The following is a 25,942-nucleotide window of genomic DNA, read 5'->3' as shown; positions in this document are numbered from 1 at the left end:
AATGAATCAAAACCACCAACTTATACTATTCATAAGAATTCATTCAAAATGAATAAAAGACTTAAATGTAAGTCGTGAAACCATAAAAATCCTGGAAGAAAACATAGGCCATAAAATCTCAGACATCACATGTAGCAATATTTTTGCCGATATGTCACTCCAGCTGTGAGTCTGGCTTCTGGTTGAGCAGTCCTCCCCTGTGGGAGTCCACTGACCACCCGGGAGTGGGGAGGGGGGAGCAGCTCCTGTGTAGAGCGTCTGCCCCCTGGTGGTCAGTGCACATCATAGCGACTGATGTACTGCAGTTCAGTGGATTTTCATATTAGGCTTTTATTATATAGGAAAGCCAAGAGGTGGAAACAGTGCAAATGCCCATCAGTAGAAGAGTGGATAAAATAAACAGTGGTATCCTGTATAATAAAAGGCTAATATGGAAATCGACCAAAAGTAAAACAACCAGTCACTATAATGCACGCTGACCACCAAGGGGCAAACGCTCAGTGCAGGAGCTGCTCCCTGGTGGTCAGTGCGCTCCCACCAAGGGAGCATAGCAGTGGTGGTAGGAGCCTCTCCCTCCTCTGCAGCAGCACTTAGGATGTCTGACTGCCATCTTAGGCCTTCTCTCCATGGGGAGCGAGTGCACGAATTTTGTGCACCAGGCCTCTAGTATTTACATAATGGAATACTACCTGGCAGGAAAAGAGAAGGCATTCTTACCTTTTGAGACTGCATGTATGGACCTGGAGATTATTATACTCAGTGAAATAAGCCAATCAGAGAAAGAGAAAAACTATATGATCTCACTTATATGTGGAATACAATGAACAACATTATCTGACAAACAAAATAGAAATACAGGCATGAAGACATGGAACAGACTGACAGTTGTCAGAGGGGCTGAGGGAGAGGGGGACTGGATGAAACTAACTGAAGGGATTAGCCAAAGAACATCATGGACATGGATGACAATGTGGTGAGGCCAGAGGGTGCGGGGAGGTCAGGTGCTGTGTGAACAGGGCCTAAGGAAGAGAAAATGGAGATATTTGTAAGCGTGTCAACAATAAAATAAAAATTAATAAGCTATATTGGTATTTACAGTTATCTCCTCATAGGACATAAATAAAGGGCTATTGCTCTCAGATGGGATGGAGGGTGAGGTAAGGGAGAGCAGAGTAATTCTGAAGGGAGTAGGGAGCCTGTGTGTCAGGTTGAGGGCAGGAGATTCTGTGCAGCCTTAAAAGGAGGCAGCAGTCATGACCAATTCAGCAGACCATGATCCAGGGATGGACAGGAGGGCACCCAAGGGAAGACCAGGGGAAGGTTGTTGTCATGAGGGAAAATGCTGGGATGAGGGAAAATGCTGGGACGAGGCAGAAATCCTGGCACCGGGAAGACTCAGATATCAATAAACCTCAGACAATCCCCAAATTATGCTTGATTCTCAGTGTCACCTTCCTTCCTTAGGCCTGCTCTTGCCTGGGCTCCAGGGTTCTACTAATTGTCATCTGAAAGAGTTCATTCATACTGAGAGGAGAAATTAATTGTGAGGTAGAAGGTGGGCCACAGGCTAGGAAGGCAGGAAATATCATGGACTCCTGATGAATTCGGGCAAGGGGTCAAGACTCCACGATGCCACTTACTAGCCATGTAATCCTGGGAAAAGTAGCTTGCCCAAGGGGTATCAGGTTGTTCCTCTGTGAAGGAAGTGGGTCTGATAAACCCTGTCTTGTGGGAATGCAGGAAAGTGTGGAGTGTTTGTAAAGTACCACACACAGTGACTGGTGGAGATTAGAACTGTGAAGAATGGCACCTATTTCTAATATCATTTTTATCCCAGATACTTCCACTCTGGCCTCTGGCACTGTGATTACTTGTTTGTTATGAAGGTCATATTAGAGGATGTGCAGTTCAGTAAGGAATACAACACCCAATTGTCCAAAAAGGATGTACCCACTTCATGGATGTTTGCTGAAATTCAGGTGTGGGGAGCCTTCACAGCTGGACACAACACAAATATGCTAGAAAGAGAATCTAGGAATAACTCTTACCCTCAGTCCAAGGTGCTCTTTCATCCAAACAAATGCTTTCATTCATTTCACCCCCACCCAAAATCAACACCTTGATAATGATTGGCCAGATCACACTCAAGATCATTGACATTCAATCCCAATTAGGCTGTGGGCTGTGGCTCTCCCAGGCCATCATTACTCATGGCCCATTAACTCTAATTCTGTAGAAATCTGTGCAGATGATGGGTATAATATGCCTAGTGATCATACTATCCAATGGCACTGAGACTGCATGCAGGAAAGCACCCTTCCTAACCAGGTGGAGATTTCCCTCTGGTTTATCCATGATCCCAAAGGAACTTGTCAGGACAATTCTCCACTTCACACTTCCTTCTCACACCCAAGACACACAATGTGCCACTGCCACCCCCAGCTGCCTTACAATCAACCCCCACAGAGAGAATCACAGTTTCCCAAATACCCTGGCTCAGGCCATGCACAGTTGAGTGCTGTTCCCTGGAGGCCCACCATCTCATCTGTTCTGTTACTTGTTCTGTAGGATTTAGGGGACACCTAACCCATTCCTTATATGACTTCAGCTCCTACACTATCATCCTGTGGGTGGGTGTGCCCTGCTTATGTTGGTGTCCCCACTACTAACACAGGGCCTTCCAGAGGACATGGGCTCAGTGAATATCTGGGGATTAAATGAACCACTGAGCAGGGGTCATCTTTATTCAGATGAAATCCCTCCACGTTCTTGCCAGTACCAAGGATCCTCAGATAAGTTGTTTCATGGAAAGATAGACGAGAAGAGATAAGAAGCAAAAATGAATAACCTTTTGCTTTTATTTTTCTACTTCTTAACTCCATTGATTGTACTGCTGAAGTCTTTCACATTTCCAAGGAAATACTCTTATCATGCCATGTTATCTAGTTTGGGATCACAAAGGAGGATGGGAAGTGTCCCAATTTGCGTTACACAGTAGCAAATCTCTTACTCTTAAGCTGGACATGTACAAATATACATGTGACCAATGTCATTTAGAAACTTACATGCTAAAAGCTTATGAAAACTTCTATGAAAAGGAACATTAGAAAATTTCCTTAAAAATTCACAAAGTAATAAAGCAAAAATTTCTCCATCATCGTAGGAGCCCAAACCATTCCCTGGGCCTCACTAGTGCTTTCTCCTCAAACACAGAGTTGAAAATGGAACGCACTTTATGCCCAGCAAATGAAGTTAATACACATGGGCCTGAAAAGTGCCTGGGTGCAACTCTGGCTCAGGCATAGTGGTTCTCATTACACTCAGGTCCTTCAGGCAGGGATGGGAGAGAACGGGGATCCCTGTCATTAACCCTGAGCACAAAGTTAAGGGCTTTCGATGTGGTTGTCTCAGTGCGGGCCCTGGGACCCCACAGAAACTCATAGCATGCAGGATCGCTATTGGGCACCTGGCGGTACACCACGTATTGTTCCTGCACCCAAATTTTAGTGATGAGCTCCCTGGGCTCCCCATACATCCAGTGCTCCTTCCCATCTTGCACCCCTATAACATCGAGTGCTTCCCAGACTTTCTCCTCAGGGGCACAATCACCCTCCGCAGCAATCACCCACAGAAGTGTGACCAGGAGGCCGGTGTTGGGATATCTGTTCCCATCGCTCACCATCCCATCGTAGGTGAGCCCCAAGGCGGTGACCATTACATAGGTGTGTGCACTGGGGCCCACTTCCTTCACAACTACACCAAAGACCAGCTTCATGACCTCAGTGGCTGCACTGAAGATCTCAAGGAAGTGGTCATGGTATTCTTTGATGACACTACTCAGCATTTCTGCCTTGGTGGTTGGCTCCTTTGCGTGATACTTCAGGAGCAGGAACTCCACCATTTCCATCATCTTTGAATGCAGTGCTTTTTGGAGCAAGATATCGGCATCATCGTCAGGGCCTCCCTCAGTGTTTGGACCCTCCTCATCGTGGCTGCTGGAGCTCTCATCTTCAGATTGGCTCCATGGAAAGGTTGCCAAGGCATCGGGGGAGGGGCAGGCACCCTGAGGACACTGGGGAGGACTTGGTGTCTCAGCAGCAGACACCTCCTCTAGGCTATCTAAAAACAGGACTGAGGGGGAGGAAGACAGAGAGGAGAGAGACACGGCCTCCTCTTCCTCCTCCTCCTCCTCCTCCTCCTCCTCCTGCATAACCCAGAACAGCTCCTCCACCACCAGATCAGGCATCTCTCTTGGGTCCTGATGGTCTTCCTCAAGCTTGCCGAGTTCACTCACATGATGGCCAGGCATGATGACTTGTGCTGAGACAATGACCGAGTGTGGGCAGAAGATGGCTGATGAAGACCCACAGGCCTGGGGGAGAGGGGGAGTGTGAGAGGTATGAGCTGAGATACACACCCAAGGAGGCTCTGACAAAGGTGACTTATATGTCTCTCCTTTAGGGGTGTACATGGGCCTCACAGGGCTCACTCCTGATCAGCCTGCCCACTAAGAACCTGAAGTAGGAAGTGACATAACTGCTTAGGGTATAGAAGGCACAGCACAGGGTTCTGTAACTGATGGTGGGGTGTGGAGGTGTCAGGCAATATGGGGTCCCCTCTGACATGGGTGGGGGAGCCCGTGGGGACATATTCATGGTTGGAACCTCACCTTAATTCCTAGCACTTCCTGGCCTTCTGCTGCTCTGTGACCTGAGAATATGTAGCATAGACCAAGGCCTTCACCTCTTCCAATCCGCAGGCTCTGCTAGAGGGAACAAAGGGCCACATCAGCATGCACATGGCAAGGACTGCAATGGGACCCCAGTGCTGACAGGAGGCTTGGCAGAACTCTGTGGGGTCCCCTCTGTTGTGGGTGGAAGGTTCCTCATTGCACAAGTAGGATCTTCACCTTTCCCCTGCCAGGGTCTGGCCCCTCATCGCCTTCTGCTGGCCAGTGGTTAAAATCTCAGAACAAGACCACACACACACACCTGACATATCAGTGAAGAAACTGAGGGGTCCCCATATGTGGTCCCTCTCCCAGAGGATCAAGAAGGGGTGACTGAAGATTTGGGTCCATCTATCCTGGGATAAGCCTCTGATCATTTCTCACCATAGCACACTGCAGGGTTTCAGACAACTCTCTCTGCTGACTGAGCCCAATCTGCTCAGACTTAGGCTTCACCTCCCTTAGATACACTAGTAGGAAGTAAGCCGAGCTAACCCAAGCACTATTCTGAGTTTTCTCACTGCTGACAGAAGAGGCAGGGTAGGTCTGGGTTCGCATGTGTTCTGGTTCCCCTCAGTGCTCACCTTGATTCCTGGCAGGATCTGGGACTCCTCTCTCTTGACAAAATGTGGACCAAGGGGATGACCCGATGTGTGGTCTCACAGCAGAGTCCTCACCATCCCGAGAGATCTGAGACAAAAGTGAACAGGTGCTCCATCTGCCCCTACCCCTGCCCAGTTCCCACACAACTGACACCAGGGCCTGGGCCTGTCTGTTCCAGGTACAGAGTTCCCTTAGTCTGGCCTCAAGGTACTTGCCTTTCTTCCTGGCTAGGCCTGGATCTGAATCCAGCTGACCTGATTTCACCCTGAATAACTGTCCTCAATGAGAATGCTCACGAGGAGCAGGCATGTGGAAAGCGAGAGCATGTCACACCCAGGTACACTGCCTGGGGAATCTGCATGCTGAGGACAGGACACTCCCTGATGCTGAGGGCTCTCTTGTTTTCTCAGGGAGCACATAGCTGCAGTTTTCCACAGAAAGCACTCAGACCATTAGGACCCTTCCACAACCTCAGCTCCTCTTTTCATGAACTGAAGCCATCCCCTCTGTCCAAGGCCCTGTCCTTCCTGAGTGCTCTGAGACAAACGTGAGGAGGAACCACCTCTGCAGACCCATGCCAGGCCTTTTCCCAGGGATGACAGCAGCACAGATTGTGTTCAGGGCACCCATTGTCTGGAGTGTGGTATCCTCCTTCCTGCCCAAGCTACCCATGTTCACTCGTGGAGTGCCTGGGACCTTTCCCTTCTGCTGAACGGAGAATGAATACTGCAGGCCATGTCCACCATCTCTCTGAGACCTCCAAGGTGGACTTGAGGACACACCACATTGACTATCATGCCCGAGTGACCCAGTTGTGCCAGCAGAGCTTATGCCAGCTGGTCCTTGTTTTTACTGGTTTGGGAGGTACTATCATCCTGCCTCAAGACCCACACTTTGAATACCAGCATTGCCTGGGACACCTACCATTGTTTCCCTGAATCCAGCACCTTCAGGACAATGTCCTCACCTCCGTTTGCCACTCCTAAGGTAGAAGTCTAGAAACAACCCAAATCCACAGGCCTAGCATGAGGCTTCCAGGTGCTGCTGGCAGGAACAGGCACAATGGGGACACTTATGGCACTGGCCAAACCTCAGGCATACTTCAAGGTGTGCTAGGGGGCTTCCTGAGCCCTAACTCAGGTCCTTACCTCCTATCCTAGGAGAGTCCTGCAGCCCTTCTTTTCGCTCCTGAAGCCTGACACCTCAGCCCTCAGAGGGTGGAGTCCCCTCTTCTTCCTGCAGGATCCTCACCGTTACTCTTGGCTCGAGTTGGAACCTCCTGTCAACCTAAGATGCCCAAGTCAGGAAGAAAGCATGTGGTCATCGACCGGCGGCCCCCCAGGGTTCACAGTAGGGGTAACATGGGGCATCTCTGTTGTGGGGTCCCGGGTCCCTCAGTCGTCCTTTGCATGTTCACCTTGACTCTGGGCAAGACCCGGGTCCTCCCCTCTGCTGCATATATTGTTCCCCCTGAATTCCCAGGGCGGACATCAGGTCTGGGCTTCTGTGGTTCCTCTCTGCACGGTCATCCACCACAGTGCCTCCCAAGAGTTTCAGCAGGGCAGACTTCTGTGGACTCCCCTCTGCTTAGGGTTCCTGGATTCCTCAGTCCTCCTTTGGGGTACTCCTTGACCCTTCCCTCTGCCCACCTGAGACCCTGCTCCTTACACCAAACCCCAGAGCCTGTCAGACCTGGATGCAGAAGCCAGGAAAAGCACCTTGACTCTGGGCACTGCCTCTGCATCCCATCTGTGGACCTGAGGCCCTACACTTTTTATCAAGTTTCCACTCTCACTCAGACCTGAATGCTGAAGTCAGGAGACACCACATGCGGTCACCCTCCCTGGGGCCTTCCAAGCCTGAGAACAAGGTGGGGTTTTGTGCGGCCTCTACATTGGGAGTCTTGGTCCCCGCAGTCCTGACACAGGGTCCTTACCTTGACCCTGGTAGGTCTTGGTTCCTTCCTCTGCAGACCTGGGGTTTGTTTGTTATATGAAATCCCACAGGCTCCTGGACCCTGATTTGAAGGCATCAAATGCCACTTGAGTCCGGGCAGTACTTCTGCCCTCCCCTCTGTGGGCCTGATTCCCTACACTGTTTTTTTAATGTTTTAATAATTCTTTATTATTGAAAATACTAGAGGCCTGATGCACGAAATTTGTGCAAGAGTAGGCTTTCCTACCCCTGACTGCCGGCACCAGCTTCCCTCTGTCACCCGGGACCTGTCTTCCCTGCCAGCCCTGGCTTCCACCGGAAGGTCGTCCACAAGGATGTCTGGTCTAATTAGCATATTTTGCTTTTATTTTTATAGATTACACATGACCCCCTTCAGCCTACCCTGTCCTCTGACCCCCAACCTCACCACCCAATTGTCTGTATCCATGGGCCCCGCATATATGCATACAAGGTCCTTGGTTGATTACTTCCCACCATCCCCAACTTCTCTCTGAGATTTCCCAATCTGTTCTATGCTTGCATCTGTGGGTATCTATTTGTTCATCAGTTTACTTTGTAACTTAGATTCCACATATGAGTGCAATCATGTGATATTTATCTTCCTCTGACTGGCTTATTTTACTTAGCATGATACCCTCCAGGTCCCTCCATGCTGTCTCAAAGGGTAAGACAGCCTTCCTTTTATACTGCTGCATAGTATTCCATGGTATAAATGTACCACAGCTTTTTCATGAAATCATTTACTGATGGGCACTTGGGCTGTTTCCAGATCTTAGCTATTGTAAATTGTGCCACCATGAACATAGGGGTGCATACATTCTTTCCGGTTTTTTTGGATATATTCCTAGAAGTGTGATTCCCTACACCTTATACCAAGTCCTGAGTCTCACTCAGTCCTGGATACAGGAGTCAGGACTCTCTGCACTTGATATTTTACCAGGGAACATCCTAAGGCTGATAGCAAGGTAGGTTTTTATGGGGTCCCCTAGTAGTGGGGTCCAGGGTGCCCTCAGTCGTCCTGTGGCTGTGCTCCTTACAGTGAACCCCAGCGTATCTCAGACCTGCATGCCGAAGTCAGGAAACAAATGAAGGGGTCATCTGCTATGGGGGCTCCCATGGCTTGTAGCAGGGGAGGGCTTTTATGGGGTCCCCTACATTGTGGGGTCCAGGGTCCTGTCTATTCTCCTTCAGCGGACCTGTGGCTCTGCTCCTTACACCGAACCTCAGAGTCTCTCAGACCTGATGCAGAGGTCACCCCACCCTGTAGTCACCCCACCCACTCGTCCTCCCTGGACTGATGATTCTGGTGTCCAGGGTCCCCCAATCTTCTTCAGGGTTCTCAACTTGACAGCAGCAGGATCTGGAGTTCCCCTCTGCTGTCTGAAGCCCTGCTCCTTCTATGAAACCCCCAGTGTATCTCAGACTGAATGCAGAACTCACAAAGCACAATGTGTGAGATCACCCCTCCCCCACCCCCAGGAGGCCTGCCTGATAGACACTGTTCTGGGGTCCAGGGCCCCCAATCTCCCTCAGGGTCCTCAACTTGACAGCAACAGGACCTGGGCTCCCCCTCTTCTGCCTGTATCCCTGTTCCTTCTACCAAACCCCCAGTGTATCTCAGACCGAATGCAGAACTCACAAAGCACAATGTGCGAGATCACCCCTCCCCCACCCCCAGGAGGCCTGCCTGATGGACACTGTTCTGGGGTCCAGGGCTCCCCAATCTCCCTCAGTGTCCTCAACTTGACAGCACCAGCACCTGGGGTCCCCCCTCTGCTGCCTGTATCCCTGTCCTCCTACCACACCCCCATTGTCTCTCAGACTGAATGCAGAACTCACAATGCACAATGTGTGAGGTCACCCCTCCCCCACCCCTAGGAGGCCTGCCTGATAGACACTGTTCTGGGGTCCAGGGCCCCCAATCTCCCTCAGGATCCTCAACTTGACAGCAACAGGACCTGGGGTCCCCGTCTTCTGCCTGTATCCCTGTTCCTTCTACCAAACCCCCAGTGTATCTCAGACCGAATGCAGAACTCACAAAGCACAATGTGCGAGATCACCCCTCCCCCACCCCCAGGAGGCCTGCCGGATGGACACTGTTCTGGGGTCCAGGGCCCCCAATCTCCCTCAGGGTCCCCACACTGACTCCGGGCAGGTCCCGGACACCCTCTGCGGACCTGAGACTCGGCCATGACACGAAGCCCCCAGAGTGTCTCAACCCGGAAGATGGGAAGTCAGTCCTCGCCGCTGGTGGTCACCCCGCACCTTAGGGCTCCCAGGACTGACTGCTCTGGGGTCCAGAGTCACCTTGTCTTCCCCCACGGCCCTCACCATGAGGCCTGCAGGTCCTGGGACCCTCCCTCTGTGAACCGGGTGGCCGGACCACCACACGGCGGCCCTCAACCCCGAGACCGGAACGGAGGTCTTTGGGCCTCACTCCCCAGGGCTCCCGGCAGGGGCTGAAGTAGATCCCAGGGGACCTCCGTCTGGTCCTCACCCTGATTCCAGGCAGAGTCTGGGCTCCGCCGACCTGAGATTGCCCCCCTCAGCGGTTGTCCCCTCTACCGGCCCGAAGCCGGCCTTCTAAAGATGGCGCTCAGCTCCCTCAGGCTTCTCAGGCGGAAGTCAATGACATCACTTCCGGAAAACAATTCTGGGGTAGTGGAGGACTTCTAACAGGGCTGGGGTTCCGCTCCCAGTGTGCCCAGCAGCACCGTCTGGTCCCCACCTGGGCTGGATGGCCTGGGACCCCACCCTGTGCTGACCTGGGTCTGTGCCCCTCAGGCCAAGTGTCGCCTCCCCCAGGTCCCTCTAGGAGGTGGGGCGGGAGTGCACAGCCTGACAACTCTGCCTGAGGTACCCCCGATCTGACAGGAGCACCAGAGCTGGGTTCCTGGGTGGTCCCTCTGTTGTGGGGCGGGTAGAGCCCTCAGTGCTTACTTGGAGGGTCTTCACAACCCTGGCGTAGACCACTGTGGTCACATCGCAGCTCCTAGAGGGGGCGCTGCACAGCCAAGGTCCCTGGGGAGCAGCAGACCCTGACTGCCTCCCCTCCCCCACTTCCCATGGTGTCTCTTCACCAGACAGGCTGACACGTTGGAAACCTTGTGTTCTAAATGTTTCATTTTCATTAAAGTCGCTGATCTGTAGTAGGGATTTGGAGAGGGCCTGCGGTTTGGGGTTATCTGTCTACCTTTGCTTGTCGTTGCAGGCTTTTTCCCTTTTGATCCTCATTCATAGTAATTATTGCATTTTGCAACTCTACCTAGTTTGTATACATTTTATTTATACATACATGTTTATATATGTATATATATAAGTATAAATCTGCATATATTGTGTATGTGTACACATATAGCCTAAATGTTGATCAGGTTTGTTTACATATCCATACATGCCCATACCATATACATAAATACACACACACACACACACACACACGCACACATATGCATGTCTATGTCCTATGTATTTACATGCACTAGACAAGTTATTTTATGAAATCTTATCTAATCTTACTATGCATGATTTACTCTGACACTTGCTTTTCTACTCCTAGTCTATTCTTTATATTCTATTGAAACCATAATTTTTGAAAGGCCAGTCCTCAACCACTTCCCAGCTCCCCCAGAGAACCACCTCAACCACAAGTGCCAGCTTACCAGTCTTGTCTCCCGGAGGGGCTTGTTCATATTATGTTGTTTAGATTTTATTGTTGAATCCTGCCCAGCCCATGCCCTGCAACCTCTTCCTTTGATAATTTCCCTCCTTTTATTTAGGGAGCAGAAGTCAGCAGTCCAAGCCTAATTGTTATTTGGGCAACAACCTGTATAGCAGTAAGTCTGTAAAAATTTTAAGCAGAATAGACATATTTGCAATATTGTGTTTCCCATGAGTGAATATGGAAACTGCTCCATTTGTTTGGCGCTTCTTTTTCTTTAACCTGAATCTCTCAGTATAATTTTTAGTTGACTCTTTTTCAATTAGGATACTTCTTGGTTATGTTTTGGCTTTTATAGCTGTGGTCAATGAGATTTTTGTATTACATGTTCTAAATAGTTATTGCTTTGTGTGGGAAGGTATTGTTATGGCTATGGTCATCTTCCATACAGTTTATTATGCATTTGATAATCCAGATCTCCATTTCTGAATTTTCTAGATAGATGATCATATTATCAACAGATACTATTTGTTTATTTTCCATATTCATACCTCGTATTTACTTTTATACCCACAGCCCGCAACTCTGCCTTGTCCCTACCATTAATGGAAATGCTTTTAATGTTTCACACTTAAGTAGGTTGTTCTAAATTTTAGGAAATGGAAATTTCCTTTTGGCTGAGTTTGTTCAAAGTTTTTCCCCTGAACTCATATTAAAGTGTTGTTTTTTTTCAAGGCTCTCTCTCTGTAGCCATTGACATGAAAAAATTTTTTTCTATTCTATTTTGTATGCATGGAGTTCCAATAGAAATTTTATAACATTAAATCCAATTTTTATTCTTTGGATATAGGCTGATAGTCTATGTGGTCATTTAATGCACTATTGATTTGAATATGCCATTAATATATAGAGGCTATTTTATGCTATGTGAATGAACTTGTTCCAAAAGTTCTGTTTGTGAGAATTCCTCAAGATTTTGAATAAAAGAAAGGTAGCCTGGGAGGATGAGTTGTACAATTGCCCATCTTTTTGTATGCTTTGGAACAGTCAGCATAAGATTCTGATGAGTTCTCCCTGACCATTTGATAGGAGTGCCCTTTGAACCTTTCTTTTTCTGGAACATCTGAGGGTGGCTTCAGCTTTGAATCTAAGTGTCAGTGTGTGGCTGTATCCAAGTTTATTAATGAATTCGCCTGTTGAAGGAAGACTTGGTTGGCCATTATGAATCAAACTGCTCTAATCATGCATCGTTTTGGTGTTTTCTTATGGACCCCAAATTCACTTGATAAAACTGACAATTACGGATTCTGAATCTAATGGCAAGTCCATGTTTGACTTTATAAGAATCTGCCAAACTGTCTTCTAAAGTGGCTGTAACATTTTCTTCCCTATTAACAGCGAAGGAGAGTTCCTCATCCTCTCCCAAATTTGGCACTTTCAGGTTTGAGGACTCTGGCCATTGTGATAGGTTTGCAGTTGATTATTTTTTGTAGTTTACATTTTCATTTTCATAATGAAAAATGATGCTGAGCATGTTTATGGGTGATTTTTATTTTCTTTAGTGTGTGATCTATATATCCTGTTTGGTGAAGTGTCCTTAAATCAGTTATATATTTGTATGGGCTTGTTAATTTCCATCACGTAGTAAATATTTTTATTTATTTGGACACAAGTCCCTCATGATATATGGGACTTAAAATATTTTCTGCCTGCCTGTGGTTTTCACACCGATAGACCCGGGCCTTGCCCAGAGTCAAGTGATTAAGGCCCCTGAGAGCAGAGTAATAGAGTGAAGATGGGAGTGCCCGACTTTGCTTGAAAGACCCCCTCAGAGGGAGATCTTTCCCCTCTTTTCTCCACCTACCTGGGCCTCCCTGAATCCAGCAATGCCTTCCCTTCCCTTCCACAAAAGGCACATCCTGATCAGGAGGACAAGAATGTCAGGGAGGGGGCATGAGTCTCAGTTGTTTGAGAAACTGAACCCAACCATGTAAACATAGAGTTCTAATAAGGAATTGTCTCACGTGGTTATGGAGGCTCAAGATGCTTTGAGTGAAACTCTTAAAAGGTCTGCTTGTGCCTTTTCTGCACTTCTTAAGGTTTGATCAGACCCCCCCCCCCCAATAAATAAACACCTATGACAATGGCCAAAATCTGGTACAGTGACAACACCAAATGCTGTCAAGGATGTGGAATAGCAGGAACTTGCATTCATTACCTGTGGGAAAGTGAAATAGTACAGCCACATTGGAAGCTGTATGTATGGTCAGGCAGTTTCATATAATAGTAAACACAATTGTAACATATGATGCAGCAACTCCATAAGTATTTATCCCATGTTAATGATGCTGTATCTGCGTAGGCACATCTGTTGTTAAAACCTTACCACTCTGGTTTGTGACATTGATAATGGGTTGGCGTTATACATGGGAGGGAGCAGTGGCTTACTAGGATATCTCTGTACCATCAGCTCTATTTTTCTCTGGCATCTAAAAGCGTTGTAAAAAATTAAGTCTTAAAAGAAACACAATATGAACCACAGTATCTGAGCAATAAAATTTGAGCAGACCCTAAGGGAAACTGAAAATTGTGACGAGCTAGCACTTGTGTCTGGGGTGGGAGTATGGGGGAGTAGGGAAGTTGGGAGGGCCCTAGGCTGTATGACACAGATGACAAGGAAGGTCAGAAGAAAGATTTTAAATGTATGCTCTATAGCTTGGCTCATATCTGGGGCATTCAGACCACAAGTGCCAGTAACCTTGGGGGAATACCACTGCCTTGGAAAAGCTGGGACATTTGAGGCATGTTATTCAGATTCCATGCTAATAATCACCTGGCAACTATCTTGGTGTGTTAGTGCTGGCTTTTAAAAATTATCTCAATAGTATATAAAGAACAGACAAAATTAGAATAGTGAGTACCAGAATAAATCATGTATGTTAAGTGTAGGTGTTCTCTCATAAAATACCTTGGATAGTATCCTATCTAATAAAAGGGTAATATGCAAATTAACCATCGTTGCGTCACAAAGATGGCAGTGCACATAGCCACAAGATGGCGGTGCCCAGTCCCGTCAGCCCCGCTGGAGTCCCCAAGTCCTATGGGGGCGGCCACTGACAGCAGTCAGCGTGAGCAGCCTGGCAGAATGCTTGCTTCATCACCTTGGCGAAGAAGAAATTGTTCTGCCTCGGCCCCTCGGAGGACCTCTGTGCAGTGGGCCTGGAGCAGCCGGGGCCTCTAGGAGACAAAAGGGCCCGCCCATAGCCTCCGTGGCCAAACACAGGCTGGGAGAGGACACTGCAGGCCCACCTCCCATGGAAGCAGCACGCCTCCCTCCCGCCTCCCGCAGAATCAGCGCAGATCCCTCCCAGCTACCACAGAAGTCACACAGCTCCCATGGAAGCAGCTCGGATCCCAGCAGTGTGCTGCTGTTCCAGAGGCTTCCATGGAAGCGGTGGGCAGCCTACTGTGCACGATATCACTCAATGGGCTACTAGTATTATATAGACATATCCACATAAATGCATATGTTCTTAGCATATATATATACACACACACACACATTTAGGTACAGGACACGTATATATGTGGGTATATAAGCACATGTAACCTGTATTTATGTTATATGCATTTAAGGACTGTACACAAACTAGGTAGAATGTATTACTAAGAATGAGGATTAAAAGTGAAAACAGCTGCATTGCACAAGGGACATGTAGACAGACAACCACAATGTCACACCCTCCCAAATCCCTGCTGCTGCTCAGCATCTTTAGTAGCAGTTTTAGAACCCTCAGTTTCCACAAGACCGTCTGAGATGGTGAAAAACCCCATGAGAAGGGGGGCTTCTCTCCCCCTCCCCTTGCCCTCTGTGCAACAGCGCCCCCTCCAGCATCGGTATTGCAGAGGTCTCTGCAAGGGGTGTGAGGCGCTCCTGAGTGAGGACTTTGGGGTCCACTGGCTTCAGAACAGAGGGCACTAGAGAATCCATCTCCTGGTGTTCCTGTCAGCTCTACGGGACCCTGGGTGGGGCTCTCAGGCTGAGCATATGCCTGCACAGGCCTGGGGAATCGGGGGAGTTAGAGCAGAGTTCTGAGGACACAGACTTGGGTCCGCAGAGGGCAGGGGCCCTGGTGTTGTCAGGTGCGGGAGGGGAACAGAGTCACCACTCCCGGGCCTCTAGATCCGATCTCTGCCCCTGCTCTCAGGCCCCGGGGACCCCAGAAAGCCCGTCCGGAAGTTCCGCCCACTGACTTCCCGCGGGGATGTCTGAGAGAGGAGAGCGCCATGTCTGGGAGGCCGGCTTCGGGTCGGTAGAGGGAAGGAGCCCAGGTATGACCCTGAGGGACGACTGAGGCCCCGGGACCCAGGCTGACCCTGCCGTCAGCACTGACAGTCCGCGGTGGGGTGTTTGAGAAGTATTTCCTGCACCCCTCGCCCACCTCGTCAGAGAATGGGAGGGGCGGGGGGAGGAGGCGGTCAAGGACAAGCGCTGAGGGGGCAATCTCAGGTCGGCTCGGGCGGGGCCCAGATTCTGCCTGGAATCAGGGTGAGGACCAGACAGAGGTTCCCTGGGATCTAGTTCAGCCCCTGCCGGGAGCCGTGAGGTGTGAGGCTCACAGACCTCCCCTGGGGTCTCGGGGTTGAGGGCCTCCGTCTTGGGGTCTGCCCTCCCGGTTCACAGAGGGAGGGTCCCAGGACCTGCAGGCCGCATGGTGAGGGACGTGGGGGAAGACAAGGTGACTCCGGTCCTTAGAGCAGTCAGTCCTGGGAGCCCCAAGGTGCAGGGTGACCACCAGCGGCGAGGACTGACTTCCACATATTCTGGGTTGAGACACTGGGGGGAGCTCCGTGTCATGGCAGAGTCTCAGGTCGGCAGAGGGTGTCTGGGACTTACCCGGAGTCAGTGTGGGGACCCTGAGGGAGATTGGGGGCCCTGGACCCCAGAACAGTGTCTGTCCGGCAGGCCTCCTGGGGGTGGGGGAGGGGTGATCTCGCACATTGTGCTTTGTGAGTTCTGTATCTGGGTCTGAGAGACACTGGGGGTTGGATAGAAGGAGCAGGGCTTCAGGCAGCAGGGGTGGGGGATACCATGTCCTGCTGCTGTCAAGTTGAGAACCCTGAGGGAGATTGGGGGGCCCTGGCCCTCAGAAGAGTGTCCTTCCTGCAGGCCTCCTGGGGTGGGGGAGGGGTGATCTCACTCATTGTGCTTTGTGATTTCTGCATCTGAGTCTGAGAGACACTGGGGGTTTGGGAGAAGGATCAGGGCTTCAGGCAGCACGGATGGGGGCAGGCCATGCTGCTGTCAAGTTGAGGACACTGAGAGACAAAGAGGTGACCCTGGGCCCCAGAATACTCAGTGCTGGGAGGATAAGAGGGCCTTGGCCTGCAGGATGCATCCTCCCATTAGGAGAAGGAATAGATGGAATCTCTGCCAGGAAAAAAATGTGGATATCTCAAGGTCTCTGAGGGGTTTGTGCCACAGACAGTGTTCCCACTGAAATCAGCCCTGCCTCTGTCATGCCTGAAGTCCGTAGGCAGGGGTAGCCTCAGGTGGTGCACCCTTACTTCTGCCTTGGGCTCTCAGGGCAGTGAGGCTTGAGGGCCAATTTCATGTCAGTAGAGGGGGCCACATCTGGTCAGCATAGAAGAGTCCCAGGATCTGACGTATCTCAAGAATTTGCCTTGATTCCAGGCAAATTCTAGTCCACCTGAGAGGGTGGAAGGTGTGAAGCCTCCCCACTCCAAAGGGAAGGAACTTGACAGTGTCTAGCTTGCCCTGTTCTCAGACCCGGGAAGACCCTGGCGGAAAGGACTGGATGTTGCAAATTCCTGCTGTTGCCACATGGATGTGCATGGGGGAATCTTGGGGAAGTGAGGACCTAGGTCTGAGAGTTAACCCAAGATCAGCAGCGGGACTAGTCCCAGGATCTGCCCGGTGTGAACGTGCTGATAATCCGTGAAGCCTCAATGCACACCCCCTTCTCAGTAGAGGGGGGGTGATACAAAGTCCAGCTGTCCGCAGTCCTCAACCCTGAAAGGAACAACAGTGGACCTAAGTGGCACGCTCCTTTCTATCATGGGTGGGAAAGTGGGGAGTCCTCGGTGAGGGGGGGTCTTTCTCTAAGCGGGGGAGATAGAGTATCCCAGGTAGGAGGCATGGAGGTAGGGCCGGCCCTGGCAGGAGTAAAAATGAATAACCTACAGGGGCACCGGGAATGCAACCAGCACAGAGTACCCAGTCCCTGCTGCCAGCATTTTCTGATGATGGCAGGGATCCCGGGGGGGGGGATAGGGGGGGTGGAGAGGGGAGATGGTAGCCACCTGAGGCTACCCCTGGAGTTTGTGCAATGTGATGCCTCCTCATCTGTCTCTTGGGGCTCTCAGGTAGGTGAGGACCTTGGTCTGAGTGGACAAAGTCCGGTCATCTGAGAAAGGGTATCCGCTCAACAGTGACAAGAGTCCCGGGTCTTGCCAAAGTGAAGATGAGGACCCCGAGGGAGGAGTGAGTGTACCCCAAACCCCGGGAGAAAGACAGGGCCCAACACAAATCCAGCCTGCCCCTACTCTGAGCCCTAGAAACCCTGGGCAAGGCTGTCAGGCTGAGTCCCTTCTCATTTCCAGATTGGTGCTTTCCAGGAGGGCTTTGTCTGGGGGTCTGGACAAAGGTCAGCTGAGGCAGGATTCCACAAGTTGACAGGGTAGTCACAATGAAGAGTGAGGGGATCTCTGACCCCAGGACACATGGAGCCCAGGCCTGCCCAGCCATTTTGGTCAGGAATGGGGAGACCTGGAATCTGTAGGTGTACTGGCTTCCCTCACTTCCTCCTCAGTCATCTATGGAGGTGAGACCTTTCCTTTAGGAGGGTAGTCACAGGACAACACATGGAGTTTTTTCAGTTCCTGCAGCGTGACAAGGTAAGGACTGAGTGGGACATCATCCCAGGACAGATGGACTCAATAGAGTATAGTTATTGTTCCTTGGTGACACCTGTTAGACTCTGGGCAGGTGTTTCCAGATTTGGGGCCACCCCAAGTCCTTCTGGTGAGTGTCAGGGGTGTGTAGCCTTGTTCTGAGAATTTTGTTTCCGGCCAGCATTAGGGGAGGAGAAGGTCCTGGAGTGGACAGGTGGTGACGCTGAGTGAGCATGGAGGGGATTCCCCATCCAGGACAGAGGAGATCCCACAGTACCCAATCCCACCTCACCACACTGTCTTTCCCAGAACCTTAGGTTGTGCCAGCTGCACCCTGAGGAGCCTTCTCACTTCCTCCTTCAGGCTCTTACTGGACAGGCCACTGAGGAGAGACACCTGTGATGTGGAAAAGCACTTCTGAAGAAGAGACTTGTAATTAGCCTTTGTCAGAGCCCCCTAGAGTGAATTTCCCAACTGAGGCCCCTCACATTCCCTCTCTCTCACAGGCCCATGAGTCTCCATTAGCCACTTTCTGCCCAACTGCTGTCGCGGTCCCAGCACACATCATCATGCGTCACCATCAGAGGAATGAGCTCTACACGTCTGAGGAAGACCTTCAGGACTCAAGGGAGAACCTCGACCCGGTGGTGGTGCAGCTGCTTGGGCCTGAGGAGGTAGAGGAGGAGGAGGCTATATCTCCCTCCTCCTCTGTCTCTTCCTCCCTCTCAGTCCTGTTCCAAGAGAGCCTGGATGAGGTGGCTGCTGCTGAGACAGCAAGTCCTCCCCACAGCCCTCAGGGTGCCTGCCTTCCCCCTGCTGCCATGGCAGCCTCTCCATGTAGCCTACCTGAAGGTGAGGGCTCCAGCAGCCGAGATAAGGAGGGGCCAAGCAGCAGGGAGGGCCCTGAAGAAGCCGAGTCCTCTCTCCAAGGCGCCCTGCATTTGAAGAAGGCATACCTGTTGGCATTCCTGCTCCTGAAGTATCGCACCAGGGAGCCAACCACAAAGGCAGAAATGCTGAGCAGGGTCATCAAAGAGCACCAGGACCACTTCCCTGAGATCTTAGGTGCAGCCTCTGAGTGCATGCAGCTGGTCTTTGGCATTGATGTGAAGGAAGTGGACCCCAGCACCCACACCTATGTCCTAGTCACCACCTTGGGCCTCACCTATGATGGGATGGTGGGCGATGGGCACAGATTTCCCAACACTGGCCTCCTGGTCACAGTTCTATGGTTGATCGCCTCAGAGGGTGACTGTGTTCCTGAGGAGGAAGTGTGGAAAGCCCTGCAAGCAAGGGGCTTGCATGATGGGAAAGAGCATTGGATCTATGGGGAGCCTAGAGAGCTCCTCACTAATGTTTGGGTGCAGGAACAGTACCTGGAGTACCGGCAGGTGCCCAACAGCCATCCTGCACGCTATGAGTTCCTGTGGGGTCCCAGGGCGCATGCTGAGACCACCAAGTTGAAAGTCCTTGAGTTTTTACTCAAGTATTAGAGAAGGGATCCAAGTTCTGTCCCATCCCTTTCTGAAGAGGTTCTGAGTGATGAGGAAGAGCAGGCCTGAGCCAAGTTTCAGTCAGGCACACTTCAGGCCCATGTCTGACATGATGTGGGGACAATTCTTTAGTCTGTTTGAGAAGAGGGCAGTCAATGTTCTAGGTAGTGAGGCCCAGGGCTATTTGGGGAAATAAGGGCTGTAGCATCTGTGGGTTCCTGTGATGATTTAGTAATGTATCCTTGTTTCCTTTAGGAATTTTAAATGTGTCCAGTTACATAGACGGTTCCATAAGCTTCAGAACCTAATTTTGTGAATGATATTGACCATACATGTATTTGTACTATCCAGTTTGAAAGTAAGAGTTTTGTTATTGTGCAACACAAAATGGGACACCTTTCACCATAGTTTGGGATTCTGAACTAGATACCATGGCATTAGAACAGGATTTTCTTGGAAATGTGAAAAAACTCAGCAATACATTCTATGGAGTCAAGAAATAGAGAAATAAAAGCAAAAAGTTTGTTAATTCTTACTTCTTTTCCATTCTTGTGTGTCATTCTATGAAACAAACTACATAAGGGTCCTAGGATTTGCTTGGTTCATTCAAGAAAATGGAGGTATTTCAACTGAGTGAAGACGACCCCTGCTCAGTGGTTTGTATATTCTCCAGACATTCACTGAGCTTCTGTCCTCTGAAATGCCCTTTCTTAGTAATGAGCACCACCATAAGCAGGACCCACCAACCCACAGGAAGACAGTGGGAGCTGCAGCCATATAATGAAGGTGGTGAGGTATCCCGTAAGTCATATAGAATAAGCAAAAGAATGGGAGAGGTGGTGGGGCTCCAGGGGACAGTACTCAAATGTAAAAGATATGACCAGGATAGTTTGGGGCTTTGGGAAACTTTGATGCCTCCTGTGGGGGTTGATTGTATTGAAGCTGAGTAGTGGCAGTGGCCAGATCTTGCTGATAGTGTGTTTTGGGCTTGAGGAGATAGAATGAAAAGAGAAATTGGAAATTCCTTCTGGATCATGTATAAACCAGAGAGAAATGTCCACCCGAGGCAGGTAGAAGGGTGTCTTCCCTGTACTTCTATCCCATTGTAGGAGTACACAGTGAAGACACAGGTGTTTCATCCACATTACCTGCAAGGATTTCCCGAGAAATAAGGGTCTTGCTCCTTGTAGCAATGCCCCCAAGTTACTGGGCAGGCATTCTTCTCCCTGGCCTGGGAAAGCCAGGTCTGACTCCAATGAAATAATACATTATTTCTGTTTCTGCCGGGGCTGACCAGCAGCCCCTGAGCGATGGATGAATGATTACTCTGACACACATTTCTGTGAAATACAGAGCTAAGGGACTGCTTGGCTTAAACCACACAGCCTGTTTCGCCTGCCTCCTTAGGCTGTTATTGTAACAACAGCTTGAACTAACCTATTAGATACTATCAGTAGCATATGTATCCTTGAGAAGACACACGCCTCTGTAGTGTCCTTTAAGCAAGGACTTCTAAAGAGGAAACAAAGATTCTAGTAAAACACCCGGGGGCTCAGACTTCTTTGGAAAAGTCAAGGCAGGCACGGCCACCTTTGCCCAGCTCCCCCTGGAGGCCCCCAACCTTTCGGAGATTCCTCCTTATTAAATTTCCAACCAAGTCCCATGCTTTCCCACATCTCCCCATTTTTTGTTTTGCTGGCTGAAGAAGAAAGAGGGAGGCAGCGAACTTTCTGCTTTGGAATGTCGGGGACCACGAAGCCTGTTCACTCTGGAGTTCAGATTTTTTTTATTATTATTTAAAGTGTTACATATGTCTCCTTTTTCTCTGATTGATACCCCCCCCGGGCCACTCCCTCCCCCAGGACAAACCCCCACCACCCCAGTGTCTGTGTCCGCTCATTATGCTAATATGCATGCATACAAGTCCTTTGGTTGATCTCTAACCCCCCTTCCCTGCCTTCTCTCTGAGGCTGGACGGTCTGTTCAGTATTACCTTGCCTCTGCATCTGTTTTTGTTCATCAGTTTATGTTGTTCATTATATCCCATATATGAGTGAGGCCGTGTGACATTTATCTTTTTCTGACTGGTTTATTTCTCTTAGCATAATGCTCTCCAGTTACATCCGTGCTGTTGCAAATGGTAAAAGTTCCTTCTTTTTTATAGCAACACTGGAGGCCTGATGCATGAAATTCGTGCAAGGGGTTTGGCACTCACAGCCCTGGCCAGCCCTTGCAGCCCCTCACTGCCTCACTGCCTCATTCCCCCGGCTGGCCCTCGCAGCCCCGGCTCTGTCCAGAAGGTCATCCAGATGATTGTTCTGCTGTTCGGTCTAATTAGCATATTAGGTCTTTATTATATAGGATAGTGTTCTATTGTGTTGATGTACCACAGTTCTTTAATCCACTCATCTGCTGATGGGCACTTAGGCTGTTTCCAAATCTTAGCTATTGTAAATTGTGCTGCTATGAACATAGGGGTTCATATATCCTTTCTAATTGGTGTTTCTGGTTTCTTGGGATATAGTCCTAGAAGTGGGGTTACTAGGTCAAATGGAAATTCCATTTTTAACTTTTTGAGGAAACTCCATACTGTTTTCTACAGTGGCTGCCCCAGTCTGCATTCTCACAACAGTGCAAAAGGATTCTTTTTTCTCCACATCCTCACCAGCACTTGTCCTTTGGTTTGTTGATGATAACCATTCTGACAGGTGCGAGATGGTACCTCACTGTTGTTTTGATTTGCATCTCTAGGATGATTAGTGACTTTGAGCATGTTTTCATATGTCTCTCAGCCTTCTGTATGTCCTCTTTTGAAAAGTGTCTATTTAGGTCCTTTGCCGAGCCCATTTTTTGATTGGATTGTTTATCTTCCTTTTCGTAAGTTGAATGAATTGCTGTACATTTTGGAGATTAAGCCCTTTTCTGAGGTAGCATTGGCAAATATGTTCTCCCATGCAGTGGGCTTTCTTGTTGTTTTGTTGATGGTTCTTTTGCTGTGCAGAAGCTTTTTATTTTGATGTAGTCCCGTTTGTTTATTTTCTCCTAAGTTCCCATTGCCCTAAGAGCTGTATCGGTAAAGATATTGCTACGACATATGTCTGATATTTTGCTGCCTGTGGAGTCTTCTAAGATTTTTATGGTTTCCCATCTTACATTTAAGTCCTCTATCCATTTTGAGTTTATTTTTTTGTATGCTGTAAGTTGGTGATCTAATTTCATTTTTTTGCATGTATCTGTCCAATTTTCCCAACAGCATTTATTGAAGAGACTGTCTTGACTCCATTGTATGCTCTTGCCTCCTTTGTCAAATATTAATTGATCATAATGGCTTGGGTCTATTTCTGGGTGCTGGGTTCTGTTCCATTGATCTATATGTCTGTTCTTGTGCCAGTGTAGTATAGCTTGATATCTGGTATTGTGATCCCTCCAACTTTGTTCTTCTTTTTCAGGATTGCTGTGGCTATTCGGGGTCTTTTTTCATTCTAGGTGAATTGTTGGAGAGTTTGTTCTAGATCTGTGTTATATGCCATTAGCATTTTATTTTATTTATTTTATTTTTATTTTTTGCTATATTTCACAATTTATTTTTTTAAATTGTTTGAAATATTACAAATAGTAGTACATATATCTCCTTTTTTCCTCCATTGACCTCCCCCTGGCCACCCCTTTCTCCTAGTACATGCCTTTACCTGCCCCCCCACCCCAGTGTCTTGTATCCATTGGTTATGCTTATATGCATGCGTACAAGTCCTTCGGTTGATCTCTTACAGCCCCCCCCCACTCCACAACCTCCTCTGCCTTCCCGCTGTAGTTTGACAGTCTGTTCAATGCTTCTTTGCCGCTGTATCTATTCCCCGCCATTTCTTTCCTTTAAAAAAATCTTGCCTCTGCAGACTAGAAATAAACATATAATAACAAAAAATGTTTGAGTCCAAATTTCAATGTCCAACAGTTCTGAGTCCCCGTTTCAATGTCAAACATTTCCTTATGTGTACATGTCAGCAATGATATCTGGATGGTGGGCACATGATGGCAATGCAGGTCCGACCCTCTCTGGTTTAGTCCTAGGCAACCTGCTGCGACGCACAGCTGCTGACTGCTAGCGTGGCAAGGCGTCGTCAGCGTCTTCCATCTCTGGACTGTTTCTCCTCTTGTCTTAGTGGTTGGAGCAGACCTGTCAATTCCTAAAGTGGTAACTAAAATTTCTATTGGTAGTTCATCTCATGGTAAAATTCCTGAACATGCAATGAAACTAAAGCAGTCATATTTTTGTGCAAAAAATTAAAGTTATCAAGACTGCATTATAAAATTTCCAAAGCCTCCATTAATCAAAAAAGGGGGATAGTAGGGTAATATCATGTAAGGAAAAATATCCTATAAGTAAATTACATCTAGAAAATTTTTGCTTTACAAAATTAATTTTCATTTGTAATGCTAACAGCAAGACACCCATGAAAAACACACATGGTGTCTAAATAAGACAAAGGAATATTGTTTGGGCAAAAATAAAAAGGATCCCAAATCAATTATATTGAAAAGATTCCTTTATTAACTTTTGGTCGAGAATATGTTTTTATATTTTCAGAAAACAACTCCAAGACCATGTGGATTCCTGCAACAGAGAGGAATTGACAGGTCTGCCATTAGCATTTTAATGGGAAGTGCATTGAATCTATAGATTGCTTTAGGTAGTATGGATAGTTTAATGATGTTGATTTTAGCAATCCATGACCGGGTAGGTTCTTCCATTTGTTTATGTCTTCCTCTATGTCTTTCTTCAATGTCCTGTAGTTTTCTGGGTACAGGTCTTTTACGTCCTTAGATAAGTTTATTCCTAGGTATCTTAATTTTTTTGGTGCAATGGTAAATGGAATTGTTTTTTTAGTTTCTCGTTCTGTGAGTTCATTATTGTTGTATAAACAAAGCCATATATTTCTGGGTGTTAATTTTGTATCCTGCTATATTGCCAAATTAATTTATAAAGTCTAGTAGTTTTTTGATGGAGTCTTTGGGGTTTTCTTTTTACAGTATCATGTCATCTGTGAATAATGACAGTTTTTCTATTCTTTTCCTATTTGGATGCCTTTTATTTCTTCTTCTTGTCTGATCGCTATGCCTAGTACTTCCAGCACTACGTTGAACAGGAGTGGTGAGAGTGGGTGTCCCTGTCTTGTTCCTGTTCTTAGGGGAAATGAGTTTAGTTTTTGCCCATTGCGTATGACGTTGGCTTTAGGTTTGTTATTTAAGGCTTGTACTATGTTGAGGTATGATCCCTCTATTCCCACTTTGCTGAGAGTTTTTATCAAGAAAGGGTGTTGGATTTTGTCAAATGCTTTTTCTGCATCAATTGATATGATTATGTGATTTTTGTCTCTCAATTTGTTTATGTGATGTATCACATTTATTGACTTGTGGATATTGTACCATCCTTGCATCCCTGTAATAAATCCCACTTGGTCATGGTGTATGATCTTTCTAATGTAATTGCTAGAATTTTGTTGAGGATTTTAGCGTCTATGTTCATCAAGGATAGTGGCCTGTGGTTCTCTTTCTTTGTGGTGTTTTTGTCTGGTTTTGGAATTAGGGTAATGTTGGCTTCATAGAAAGAGCTTGGAAGTGTGTCATCCCCTTGAATTTTTTGGATTAGTCTGAGGAGGATAGGATTCTTCTTTGAATGCTTGGTAGAACTCTCCTGTAAAGCCATCCAGATCAGGGATTTTGTTTGCTGGAAGATTTTTGATTACTGCTTCAATTTCTTGGGTAGTTATCAGCCTATTTAGTTTTTTATATTTTTATTCTTCCTGATTGTGTTTTGGAAGCTTGTATTTTTCTAAGAATATGTCCATTTCCTCGAGGTTGTCCAGTTTGTTGGAATAGTATTTTTTCATACTCCTTTGTATTTCTGTGGGGTCGATTGTTACTTCACCTCTTTCATTTCTGATTTTGTTTATTTGGGTCCTCTCTCTTTGCCTCTTGGTGAGCCTGGCTAGAATTTCATCAATCTTGTTTATCCTTTCGAAGAACCAGGTCTTTTTTTTTTTTTTTTTAAACATATTTTATTGATATTTCACAGAGAGGAAGGGAGAGGGATAGAGAGCTAGAAACATCGATGAGAGAGAAACATCGATCAGCTGCCTCCTGCACACCCCCTACTGGGGATGTGCCCGCAACCAATGTACATGCCCTTGACCGGAATCGAACCCGGGACCCCTCAGTCCGCAGGCCGACGCTCTATCCACTGAGCCAAACCAGTTTCGGCGCAGGTCTTGGTTTTATTGATCTTTTGTATTGTTGGTTTTTTTTTTTTTGTCTTTATGTCATTCATTTCTGCTCTGATCTCTATTATTTTCTTCCTTCTGCTAACTCTGCGCTTTCCTTGTTTCTCTCTTTCTAATCTGTGAGTTGTAGGGTTAGATAATTTATTACCACTGCTCCTTGTTTGTTGAGGTAGGCTAGTAGAACTATGAACTTCCCTCTCAGGACTGCTTTAACTGTGTCCCATAGATTTTGGATTGTTGTGTTTTCATTGTCGTTTGTTACCAGGATGCTTTTTATTTCTTCTTTGATCTCTTTGGCAACTCAATC

General features: G+C 48.0%; 1 protein-coding gene across 1 annotated transcript; it reads right to left on the bottom strand.

Annotated features, from left to right (window-relative positions):
- Positions 1-3,295: 3,295 nt before the first annotated feature.
- Positions 3,296-6,004, bottom strand: LOC308240295 (melanoma-associated antigen 10-like; the record flags this gene model as incomplete). The annotated part of the gene is made up of 2 exons (XM_080653185.1): positions 3,296-4,131; positions 6,001-6,004. 2 exons carry the CDS (start codon positions 6,002-6,004, stop codon positions 3,296-3,298), a joined length of 840 nt encoding a protein of 279 aa, XP_080509311.1.
- Between the last annotated feature and the right edge of the window lie 19,938 nt (positions 6,005-25,942).

The sequence above is a fragment of the Plecotus auritus genome (genome assembly GCF_963455305.1).
Source record: "Plecotus auritus genome assembly, chromosome: X".
Lineage (NCBI taxonomy): Eukaryota > Metazoa > Chordata > Mammalia > Chiroptera > Vespertilionidae > Plecotus > Plecotus auritus.
This window is presented reverse-complemented; position numbering and strand designations above follow the sequence as displayed.